Consider the following 12,967-nt stretch of genomic DNA (forward strand, 5'->3'; position numbering starts at 1 on the left):
AACCCAGCTGATTGTCCGGGCCCAGAGTTTGGGACTGACCCAAATGCTGTTACAATAGGTGGCGACACACACATGCACACTTTATGAAATCACTTTCCTATCTGAAAATTAAATATTACCTATATGTTGTGCTATTTTTACATCATTACTTATTTTTACATGTTTCATAACAGACCCAAAGTTATGTCACCTTCAGGAACATGTTTATCCCAGAACCTATAAACACAGTAATACATTAAATGTTTTACTTTACAATGACAGAGGGGTGGAAATCATTAGAAAATAACACTTCCATAAAATTATAATTTGAGCATTCCCTTTAGTGTTGATGTCAAATTATCCCCTATCTCCCCTCCTTAAAATATGAAAACAATTTCAATTAGTCCATAAAAGGAGGTTTCAATTTTTATTCGTACCAAGGGCACAGGGCACAGAGCACTTTTACATTTACATTTGCTATTCACTTTCACCAAATGGACAAGGGTGTTCAGGGTAAACTGCAAATGTTTTTCATCGGTATTAATGTTGCAATGCAATGGCAAAACACAACCAGGAGAAAGCTGCCACGTCAACCTGTGATATTGGCCAGAAGCCCCTGTGACTGGAGCACACCATTAAATATAACTGGGACTAGCTAGGCATGTCCAGTCTTGCAATCCTGCTTCCCCATGCCTGTCTGGACCTGGCCATTTCCACATTTGAGGGAGTAGAGGGAGAATCACCATATTGGTTATGAGTTGGGCAGAACATCCAGATCCCTTTCTCACCATGGGGACCATGGGCCGCCAGAACTGCCTCCAGTTTGGACCGTGCAAGGAGAATGCAGGACCGTTACCGTCAACAACCGTCTACAGGTTCCAGGCTCTTTCCTGTTCTCCCCCATTGTTGTATAACCTGTATGACATGTTCCAGAATGTCCTGTTCCCTTCTTGTTTTTCCTGTTCTTTCAGGTCAAAGGAGTCTGACATTGTTGGCAGACGCTAATTTTAAAAGGCACTAAGAATAGTACGAAGAGAGTGGATAAGAACACCCAGGGAAAGGGTTTAGCTGGACGCATCACGCTTTCAGAATCCTGGCCTGTGGCCAGATGTATGCTTAGTTAGTCCAGGTAAACACCAGGTAAGGCAGTCCCCCAATTCTAAGAGAATAGTCTGAAGTGAGCCAAGGGCACAGGGAACTCACTGCAAAAAGCATTTTAGTCTTCTCATAAGACTTAAGATCTTATTTTTTAAGTATAATATGTTAGCTTGTTTTAAGTTATTGTTTGCTTGAAATGTTCATATTCCATCGGCAAATCTTGAAATAAGTGCCTTACCTCAATCTTATTCAGCAAAAAGAGTAAAAGAACAATTTCAAGTCTCACTATAAGACTAAAATACTTGTTCTTTTTTTATTTTTGCAGTGGTGTTCCTGTTCCTGGATAATACGTATCAAAGCAAAGGTCTGCCAGAGACCACCCCGCTAACCACAGTTCCCTCACTCATCACTCATCTCACTTCAAACCCTGACATCCCTCTGCGTTAATGAAGACAGGCAGATTAATCTGTGCTACCCGCACTGTCAGGCAGGAGTGATATGGACTCTGTCCTTGGTCATGGACAAAGAAAGACACATCCAAGAACATCCGCAGAATTCACCAGCCAAGCAAAGGACCGCGCATAACTGTAAACATTATTACTCCTGGCAGGGGGATAGGAAATGCAATCATTTAAAACAAACAAATTAACACACAAATACTACTGTGATTGTAACGTACACTTGATTGTGTAGGTTTACTTGCTCCAAAGCCAATCCAGCGATAGCATGGAGGGGCCGGGTAACATAAGTGCATGTGATAATTGCGATTAAAACAACAAGTAGAGTCGGAAGTGATGCATGGAAAACAAATCAATTAAGTCTATTAAGATGTGTTCACTTACATCTTATAAAGAGCTCACAAGGGCAAGCCTACCGTTTACATATAAGTTAATAATTGAATTCTCGCTGAAGTCTATTTGACTATATACACGTGTAAATAGACATCAACAAGAGTTCACAGGGGCTTCCTTAAAATTCTCATAATGGCTTAAAACAGATGGTTACCATCTCAAGACATAGTACACAAGAACGTCGATAACATATTTACATTATAAGTATCTTGCAGTATGTTACAATACTGAATTTCCAGTCAAGGGACAATAACTGATAGACAAAGAAACAGGAGCATTTCCCACCGACAGCCATAAACATTTGCCTTTTCTCCCCACTCATCAGTTATCAAGTACTCCAGGACAGAGACTCGCTTCAGTTATTCCCCTGCAAAGTCATCCCAAATCCAGTTTGGGCTGCCTGACACATCCCTGTGTTGTCATGACTTCAGTCAGCACGGTCCTGAAGTGTCAGCCGCTGGCTGGAGGCTGGGTCCGACAGGGAGGGCTACCGCCTCTTCAGGGAGCAGGATTTGCAGCACTGCTGCCCGTAGAACTTGTGGTTGCACACACCGTGCTGGGGAACCAAGTGGCACCAGCTGAAGGAGTCAATGCAAGGCTGTTCTGTGTCTACAGGGAATAAATAACCAAAACATCTGAATTAGTCCCCTGTTTAATCTCAATCAAGCTACACCAATGTTCAAGGCTCTGAGGCAGCAGGGCCCAATCGCTGAAGCGAGAAACAAAACCTACAACACGGCAGGTTTATTAACAATAAAGGAATAAAACAATGGCCCAGACTACCCCTTCATATGAAGAGTAGAGCTGTAGTCAGTTTGGGTAAAGGAAATGAGAACCTGTGTTTGTATCAATGGACTTTTTAGCATTGGTGCCCAGAAACTCTTTAAACCAGCCATATGAACACAATTAATATTGACACTTTCTGTCAGTCTGAAGATGTACTGATGCTAATTTAGAACATGTGACATGATGTCACATGAGTGATGCCACAGCTTTAATACTGTTCCTGAAATAGCGCAGGGCTCTACAAAATGCAGGGATGGAAAATGTGACAGAGCAGATCTGTACAGGACGCAGTGCTACAGGATGTGATTGGTCAGGCTCAGAGAGGAGTGAGCAGGGCTATGGCTCTGTACTCTACCTGTAAGGACAGGGCTGGAGAATGTGATTGGTCAGGCTCAGAGAGGAGAGAGCAGGGCTATGGCTCTGTACTCTACCTGTGAGGACAGGGCTGGAGAATGTGATTGGTCAGGCTCAGAGAGGAGAGAGCAGGGCTATGGCTCTGTACTCTACCAGTAAGGACAGGGCTGGAGAATGTGATTTGTCAGGCTCAGAGAGGAGAGAGCAGGGCTGTGGCTCTGTACTCTACCTGTGAGGACAGGACCGGGCGCTGGGCAGAAGTTGGTGTTGCAGGCGCGGGAGGCCACAGGCCTGTGATGGGGCAGACAGCCTGCCGCGGCCCGCCCCTGTCTCAAACACTGGACACTGCGCGTCTGTACTCCTCCCCCACACGACACTGAGCACTGCCAAACAGAGAGAGGACCAGAGAGGGTGAGAGAGAGAGAGAGAGAGAGAGAGAGCTGACCTGGGTTTGTATGCGTGTGTGTGTGTGTGTGTGTGTGTGTGAGAGAGAGAGAGAGAGAGTAGGTGTGTCTGTGTGTGTGGGGATTTGCATATGTATATGAGAAGGGGTTGTTAGTCTTTTTCTTCCCTCCTTTCTTGGTTGTGGGTGTTTGTTGTTGTTTGCAATGAATGTGTCTCAATGCTTTTGCAAACGTGTGAATTGGAGAGAATGTGTGTGAGAGAGAAAATGAGTGAGAGAAAGAAAGACTGAGAAAGAGAGAGAGAGAAAGATGGAGAAAGAGAGAGCTTACCTGCTGCCATGGAGAGGAGTACCACCCCAGCACCATGGTGGCTGTCCTCCCCGGGGTGGGCAGTGGGGGCCAGTGGGGTTGAGGTTCGGGGCAAGCCCCTCTGCTGCAGATCTGCTGGAGCTCCAGCGCTGGCTTGGCCAGGTTCCTGCACCTCCTCGGGGGGAACTCGGCGTGCTGGCCCTGGGGTCCCCTCTCCCCGCAGCGCAACTCCCTCCTCTGCACCCCCAGCCCGCAGGACGAGGAGCACTGCAGAGAAAGCACCGTTCAGCCAGGCCCGGTCAAGCTCCCTGTCCTCCCCGGAACATTAATAAGGCTCCATGGAAAAACAACAAAAGGCTGATTTGAACATCTGCAGATGGTGTGTTGGCACGCCGTCCCCGTTTAAAAGCGGTATCAGCCCTTTGGGGTGTGTTGAGGCAGCGGTAAGCCAGCTCGGAGACGGAGGTCAGTGAGCGCTCGGTCCAAACGGTGGTTAACCTGCGGCGTGTGTGCGAGCATGTCTCCTCACCTCGCCCCAGGGCGTGGCCAGCCACTGCAGCCTGTCGTTCTTGGGGCAGCGGCGCACCACGCAGGTCTCCTGGGACAGGGGCCGAGCGCTGGGCCGGCACGCGCTCTCCGGCAGGGTCACGGCTTTAGCCCCGGGGTCCGTGCTCCGGCAGAACACGCCGCGCTTCCTCAGACCCCGCCCGCAGGTCTTAGAGCACTGCAATACAGACACTCAGTGTGAACACTACAAGTACAGACACACAGTGTGAACACTACAAGTACAGACGCACAGTGTGAACACCGCAAGTACAGACACACAGAGACACTCTCAGTATGAGCACTGCAATGCAGACACAGTGTGAACACTACAAGTACAGACACACAGAGACACTCTCAGTATGAACACTGCAATACAGACACACAGTGTGAACACTGCAAGTACAGACACACAGTGTGAACACTACAAGTACAGACACACAGAGACACTCTCAGTATGAACACTGCAGGTACAGACACACAGTATGAACATGGCAAGTACAGACACACAGTATGAACACCACAAGTACAGACACACATAGACACTCTCAGGATGAACACTGCAAGTACAGACACACAGTATGAACACTGCAAGTACAGACACACAGAGACCCCCATTACATGTACATACATACAGAGATACTGTCAGTCAGTATGTAAATCAACAAGCTACCCACTTACTGCATGATGCCATATCCTGTCAAACCACTGTCAAACAGAGCTGCTATAAATGTAAACCCTGGTTGGTTTTTCTGTGTGTTAGACAACGTAGACAGGCTGGTGTATTGTATCAGGGTAGGCCTGCATTATTACACAGTTTTCTATGACACAGAATTCCCTAGTTCTAGTGCTGCCAAGAGGATAGACCTATATTTTACACCCAAGTGCACTACATGCAGGGCTGTTTCTTTATCCACGCTACTAACAAGAATGGGTGAGAAAAACCTTTTAAAAAGAGGACAAAATTAGGACAAGAGTACAGGGAGTACATTATTCTTTTTCTCCTATGCAGGAGAAGTGAAGACATCAGCCTCTTAATTGCACAAGGTGAAGATTTAATACAATGCTAAGTGGCACAGTATGAGGGGAAAAAATAACTTTGAAAGGGAACAGACAGAACAGAACTTTTATATTCTTTGCCACCTAATATTCTTCTGTTTCCGTCTCGCAGTACAAATAACATTTTCCTCTCACAGATTCCGTACGTCAGGAAGATAATGTCGACTGCTGACTAGGCAGAGGGAAAGGAACCACTGCCCTAAATGTATTGGTTGAGACACCCATTTCAAACAAGCCTCTTTAAGTTCTATTTCAGGACAGGTTTTCCAGGAAAACTGAAATAACAGGGAAAAAATAACACTATTTATTAAAGGCAGTTTCCAATGGGTAACAGCCACTGAACCAAAAATAAAAAAGAATCACCCTTACTTGAGAATCTCAACCGACAAACTGGCAAACGTAGGTTTATCAAATCATAGAAAATCTATGAGATGCTACAGGGGGGAACAGATGACTTATGCCGACACATAAATATTGTTAAGATAAACGCAGACAACACAGGAATAACCTCTCAAAACGTGCACACAATCTTAACTCAATCTGCAGTTTTAAAGACATGCACACGACGGTCCTTTTTCATGATAATGGACATGCCTCTCTCTAGACACTAAATGCTGGAAGTGATGTCATTTCAAGGTGCATGAGTGTTGCTGGTGATGGATGAACTTCCCCGAAGCATCAAAGTGACGGTTCTTGTCATGGCTGACGTAGATTAATGAGACTGTCACACTTTGCGATGACACGCACAGCTCATCCTGTGAGTGTCAGCGCATGAACTGTGCGGATCGAGAGAGTCTGGAGCATGCTGTAGGGTGAGGTCAGGGACTATCCTCATGAGATCAACACTGCGATGGTAATCATGTGCTGTGCTGATGCAGCCTTTTTTCACACCTAATCTCTTTGCGATTCAGAAAGTCACTGAAGTGCATTAAATTGCCGGCGTTAACGCGGAACCATTAAAAAAAGTTTACATCCCAGTTATTTTTTTTGTTCCCCAGTATAAAATGAATACTGATACAGGGAGAATCAGCACAAAACTAATTTTAACTTAATAGCTTGAAAAAGGATGCGAGATATCTGACTGCATTTGCAAAACATATGAAAACACAAAGTTCATCAGTTATCCAGCAGAGGGCAGTGTAGTTTTTTTTGGCAGTGACACAGTTTTGGAATGTTTTATTAAACGTACTAGTTCTTGCTTAAACCATAAAACGAGTTTCACTCCCTGGTTAAGATGCAGGGTCATCACATATTTATAGCATTTCAGTAGTGTGTGATCGCTTGTCAGCCCCTATGTGCAATGTTGATATGTGTCCTTTGGTAAACCTAACAAAAGTGTCAAATTGCAGAACACAGAGGCAGATCACACACCTAACCCAAGTTGACAAGTTGCTTCATTGTAGATCAATCCAGGTGAAAAAATATTCAGTTTGCACAGGAAAAAACCACCTGAAGTGCATCTGTATTCCTGTTTTTTCTAGGTAGAAAAGCTAATGATTGTAACACAGCACAGCGACCCTACTTACACCTGTACCCAGGTGTGTGCGGTGGGTTAGTCCGTAGTCCAGTTCGGAGAAGCGCTGAAGCTGAAGAGGGGGCTCACCTGTGACCAGGCTCCAGAGCTCCACTGCGGAGGGCAGGCCTGAAGGCCGCAGGCCTGCAGCTGGGCTGGAGCAGAGACGGGGCACAGGGAGTGCATCACGGGCTCCTCCCGCTGGTACGTCACCCTGCGCAGGCACCGGACCGGCCGCATCTGCTGGCCTCCCCCGCAACTGCGACTGCACGCCCCCCACTCCCCGGTCACCCAGCTGTGGAAGGGGGGAGGGAGGGAGAGAGAGTCAAAAGCCCGCTCCAGATTTCACTCACCAAATTAACGCAAAAACAGCAGAGTCTGCAGCTATGCTATTGACATAGCTATGTCAATCCGCCTTCTGTTGCCAAATGCATAATGCAAAGCAGCTCAAGGCCTGGGTGGGTTTTTTATGAGGGAAAACTAGGTTGCTGATATCACATGCCCAATAGGGGGCGCTCATGTCTCCATACCTCAAGTCACAGAGGAGTTAATCAGGATAGTTTACCATTATTACATGACATATGTTCCGCTTTCAAATACAGAACAGAGGAAGACAATATTGGAAAACTCTGCTAACAACATAACCTTTGATGCAATTCATTATGATCTGTTTGGTTAGCAAATGCCCTTATAATACTCTGTGTGATTTTACATTACCCATTCATAATATATGACTCCATATTTTACAGAAAAATTTGAAGTTTAATAGCTTGCTAAGGGGTACTATAGCAGTGTCTCCAATTTACTGAACTGCCAACATTTTGGTCATAAACCCATTCATTTAAGCACTGTTTCCTGTCAATAAAACATTAAAGATCCCATCGCACTTATAAACGAGTACGGTTCCTAACACTAGTTTAGAGAGGAGGCGCACTCTGATCTCCTGACGTCTCCTTACAGTTGAGTGTCTACACAATCCCTTTTTTCAGTGGGTCTTAGGCACTGGGGATTTGAAAATGCATTAATCTGCTGGCTCTGGTGAAGGATCCGCCCCGCTCTCTGCAGAGCACCTGAGGGAACGGCTGCTTTATTCCTCCATGCCAGCTCGGATCATCAGATTATCCGAAACCCTAAACCCCTTTTCAGCAGCTCGTCTGCCGCACAACGCAAATCACCGTTCAGCATCCTCAATCCAGTTTATTTTAGGGTTTTACATACGCTCGAGCCTCTCTCTCCATTACATGAGTGCACATCACTCACACACACACACACACACAGAGCAAATTCAGCAGGAATAAGGCATTAATGTACGGTAGTTAACGCCACGATCAAAGGTGCGATTCTCGATTCATCGTTAATCCCTTCCGGCAGTTTCTATCTTGGATACGGCCCAAAAGGATTGCTTCTTGTAACAGCGAAAAAGCTTTGGCAGGTGTTGCTGAACTGAACAGGAATAACCATAGGTGAGACATGGAAGTTCCCTCAGTAATTCCCCACAAACCGAGCTCCCAAATCCCATATGCGTGTGCCCTCCTTCTGACTCAACGGTCCGACCGCGGTATGCTGGAGTTCCGCGCGCTCCCACTCGGCTATTAAGATAGCTGCATGAAATCTGGGTAAATGGGAGGCACTGCTGGATTGAGATAAAAGCTTCTTCGAAAATAGAGGTTGTTTTGGGCCGGGGAGATTATGGTAAATGAGTGGTCTGACAATGGTGTGGTGAAGACGGCGGCCATCCGACACGGGTGGAGCTAGGGCTTGAGTTTTTGGCCCCGGAAACACCCCGGCACCCCTGCTGCCCACTCCGGGACCTGTGTCGAGACATGGTCTATTTATACCCCACTCCTTTTCAAATCCTTTGACAAATTGGAGGGAAAATGCTGAACTGTAATTTGAGGGGGGAAATGTGAACCACGCAGCATTGGCCAGAGGCAGATAAACTCGACAGGCGAAATGCAGCCAAAGGAAAAAGGTTTATTTTTTATCATCGTGCAAATAAAAATATGTCCGCTGTAAATCAGTAATCACTCACTGCTTCACTGCAAACCATTGTCAGACATGCTGTAATTTTCCATTTTGAAATCTTCAGGCAGATTAGATATTTCAGGCTATGCAATTAGGGAAACATATCTAGAGAATATTAAAAAGTGGCTCCCTGGTGATTTAGGCTGGGCTGGGCCTGATGGTCATACGATCAGCCTCGGCGTAGACGTTAATCGGTCTATGGCTGGGAGTCCAGCAGGCTGTGTGAAGTTAGGACCAGACACGTTTCCTCAGATTATTCCTCCCAACAACACCCCAAGAGCCAACAGTCTACCAGCTGAGGTCAGAGTGAAATATACTTCATCAGCTCACTCCTGTTCAGCTGCTGTGCTCCTTGCTCAGGGGGGGTCATTTTAAAGGTAGCTTCCCTGCTTGCACCTGTAAATTGAATTCTAGTTCCAAAGCACTCCCCTGACATGTTATACAACAGCAGGCATGCTGAGGCAGAGTACGGGGCACCTGACCTCCGAAGTTGATCGAATGGATATGGGCTAGCTATACCTGTAGTTATTCAAAGGCATTCAACAAACTAATGAAATCATGAAATCGTTCTAAAAAATGGTGGACCACAGCCACCCCGGCATTTCGCCAGTGAGACTAAGACACATAAAAAAAAGCTGGAAACTAATGTCTGTTCCTGCATTTTGAAACATTAACAGCCTGGAAATTTCACTACTTGTTTATTGTACTTTTTTCAAAACAAAGCCTCCTGCGTGGTTTGTTCCATTCGTATTGTAGGTAAGCGAGTCCACAGCTGCAGCCATTTTAAAGCCCTGTTCCGCTGCAGGAAAACCTCTGACGAAGCACTGCAAAACTCCTTAAACGTGAACATCCATCTTTTTGGTGACATTCCGGAGTTGGAGATGGAGTTGGCCCGTCTCCGTGCCGTTTGATCTCCGGCGTTCCGAGGTACACGGAAGCCTGTGGCCCTTACAAACGAGCACGCAGTGTCTGGCCTGAGTGGAGCAGCGGATTCCTGGCCGGCTAGACGAATCCGGCCCCATGAGGACCGCAGCCCTTTCGCTATAATAAAACACGGACAGGCCTGTCATCACTACATATATTTGTTGGAAAGATAAGCAAAGGATTTTCTTTCTCTCTCTCCATCCACTTTCTATTCTTTTTGCACGTTTTTGAATGCATGCCCACATATGTTTTTGGAAGTGTTTTTAAAGAGTTCCATTTTTTTTTTTTTTCTTCCCCCTCACTAAATTTTTATCACCCATAAATCCAAGCACTTAATCAGAAAAAACCGGGCCTGACAATTTCAGAGATCCAGTGCTGATGTGGAGGGCTCTTTTAGAATATATGTCAGTGTTATTTTAAAAGACGGCACGCTTTCTCTCAACTTCGTGCACATAGCAGTCATTAGCATGCCAAGACATTTATAAGCAGGAATAAAATATGGATTATGCAGTAAAGCACTTTGTAAATGATGGGGAGTTCCTTTTGAATGTGTAGTACTATGTTAAAAAATTATACGATATGGTTTGGTTTTACCATGAAAAGGGACTTTTATGACCTTACCAGACTATCTGTACTCCACAGTTAAGGAAATATATTTTAAAATGATGAGACAAGCATGTTGATTTAGGGAGGGTAATCAAAGTAGTAATCATTCTTATTACTACCAGAGGAAAGCTTAAATTGATTGGATGGCCTTTAATCTTCCAGAAAGATAGCAATATATCTTCAACCACAGACAATATAATACCAGTTCAGTAACAGCGGCGATGTAACCAGTTTCGTCCAGTATCAAGCTATTTGAAATATTCAATTTTATGTCACGATTTGTCAGGCTTTACATACAATAAATAAAATGTATTGTTCTTTTTCCTTTCAGTGAATAGTCATATGGTCTTGATTTCCGATTTGCTTGACATTTATTGCAATTGACATTGTACTCCACACAGACACAACAAGCATAGACTGTCAGCAAGATGTCTATGAAAATGGCCTGGCAGCTCTGTTACTGTTGGAGGCCTTTGAAGACACAAGTGTTTAGCTATTAAGGTGATGCTCTGAAACTGCCTTCACAACAGAGACGACAATAAAACGTTGCCGCTGACTGCTCTGCTTTCTGTACGCGTTTGATGATATAACTTTGCGTGGCTTCTGCGCTATGTTGGCCCAGCTGCGTTCAAGCAGTCAGACCCTGACAGTCCCACTGGACCATTCACCTTCATGCCTGCTTTTATGACAACCAGTCAATATTCATTTACTGGTCTTTAATGGCTCTTAAATATCCACTTCCCCAGTCAACCTGATGTCAGTTTAACGAGACAGCCAGTGTTAATTTTATTGCTTTCTTTTGGTCTTTCTCTTTGTGTGCGTGCCTGTGTGTATGTGTGCCTGTTCACACAAGCCTGTGTGTGTCAGCGCCTGCATGTATGTGCATATGTCTGCGTATGCGTGCGTACGTGTATGCGCATGCACATCTGTGTGTGTAAGGTTGCACACAACCGTGTGTGTGTGGGTGTGGGTGTGTATGTGTGTGTCTGAATATGAGGCTTTTGAAATGAGTAGAAATCAGTTGCTGAAGCTCACTGATACAGCAGAGAGGCTCCTCGCAGCTCTATGCATTTCTTCCCTCTCCACAGTGAACAGCAGCGCAGGCTGCCCACGTCTGGAGGCTGTGTTAATCCTGTTTGGTTTGGGAATGAAACGAGTACTGCCGAGACTTGTGGCAAGTATCCGTGGAGAAAACTCCAGACCGGTCCATGCCCACAGCAAAGTGCCCACAAAGACTACCAGACAAAGAGCAGGGGGCTCTGGGGCATGGATTTGAAATGAGCCAACTCCTCCTTGAGCTAACCTTAAATGAGCCAAGTCCTCCTTGAGCTAACCTTGAATGAGCTAACTCCTCCATTAGCTAACCTTGAATGAGCTAACTCCTCCTTGTGCTAACCTTGAATGAGCTAACTCCTCCATGAGCTGACCTTAAATTAGCCAACTCCTCCATGAGCTAACCTTCAATGAGCGAACTGTTCCTTGAGCTAACTTTCAATGAGCTAGCTCCTCCTTGATTTAACCTTAAATGAGCTAACTCTTCCTTGAGCTAACCTTAAATGAGCGAACTCCTCCAGCAGCGTGTATGGATAAGAGGCATCACGCGCATGCCCTGTGGTTCACAATACAAACACTAAACCACACACCCACACACATTCGCACATAATAGGGGTTAAATGTACAAACACACGCTCAGGCACACAAATGCAGAAACACAGATACACATATAGCCTATGTTACAAATCTGAGCACACATGCACATGCAGCGCAACCAGCAATTGAGGGTGATCTGTGGTTTCTGATTCATCATGCATCTCTTCCCGCAGTGCCTGTCCTTGGGCTTGTTACACACATATACAAACATCACAGACTCACACAACCACAAACACAAGCACTTGCACACAGTCAGTCATGTATACATATACAAATACACTCATGCACACACACAAACTCTCAGGCCCGGTGGAAGTCTTGGCGAGGGAGAGGCTGTGTGCTGGCAATATAAGACTGACACACAATGCTGTGTCCCTGTTCACCACATGGGCCAGCCAGTGGAGAGGAACTGTAAGCCAATGGGTTGCAAGCTGAAGCAGGCATGCCCCTTCCATCATGCAATACTGCGCTAGACACATCACAGCAACATGTGTGCATGAGTGCAAGCACACACATTCACACATACATACGACACACACACAGTCATCAGAGCACTGTGATGATGAGGTGTAGTAAAAGGGCACTTTGACTCACTAGGCTGGGCAGGGCTGTGTATTGCAGAGGACTGATCCCACTACAGGTCTTGTCTGGGGGTTGCAGAGAGTAGAGTTGACTTGCGTTCGCTGATCTTGTAAACAAACCGCTTTTGTCGATATCCGACCTGAGGGGGAAAAACAGGATATATATATATAAAACATGCTCCTGCGACAGCAGTTTTGTGGTTATGTGGACGGATGTGACAAAATGGCAGCTAAACCACAAAAGCACCAGACACAAAGATACCCACTGAACCGTATCTGCATTCT

At 45.7% G+C, this 12,967-nt stretch overlaps 1 protein-coding gene across 1 annotated transcript in view; it reads right to left on the reverse strand.

Moving 5' to 3' along the window:
• Positions 1 to 491: 491 nt before the first annotated feature.
• Positions 492 to 12,967, reverse strand: part of LOC133111490 (A disintegrin and metalloproteinase with thrombospondin motifs 18-like) — a 39,424-nt gene continuing 26,948 nt past the window's right edge. The window contains exons 16-21 of the mRNA XM_061221896.1: positions 12,696 to 12,822; positions 6,987 to 7,191; positions 4,311 to 4,505; positions 3,803 to 4,048; positions 3,298 to 3,451; positions 492 to 2,537 (exon numbers count right to left, since the gene is read on the reverse strand). Coding sequence (XP_061077880.1) covers positions 2,416 to 2,537; positions 3,298 to 3,451; positions 3,803 to 4,048; positions 4,311 to 4,505; positions 6,987 to 7,191; positions 12,696 to 12,822 — 1,049 coding nt within the window. The 3' untranslated portion in view covers positions 492 to 2,415. The remainder of the gene's footprint in view (positions 2,538 to 3,297; positions 3,452 to 3,802; positions 4,049 to 4,310; positions 4,506 to 6,986; positions 7,192 to 12,695; positions 12,823 to 12,967) is intronic.

Source organism: Conger conger, chromosome 15, assembly GCF_963514075.1.
Source record: "Conger conger chromosome 15, fConCon1.1, whole genome shotgun sequence".
NCBI classification, from domain to species: domain Eukaryota; kingdom Metazoa; phylum Chordata; class Actinopteri; order Anguilliformes; family Congridae; genus Conger; species Conger conger.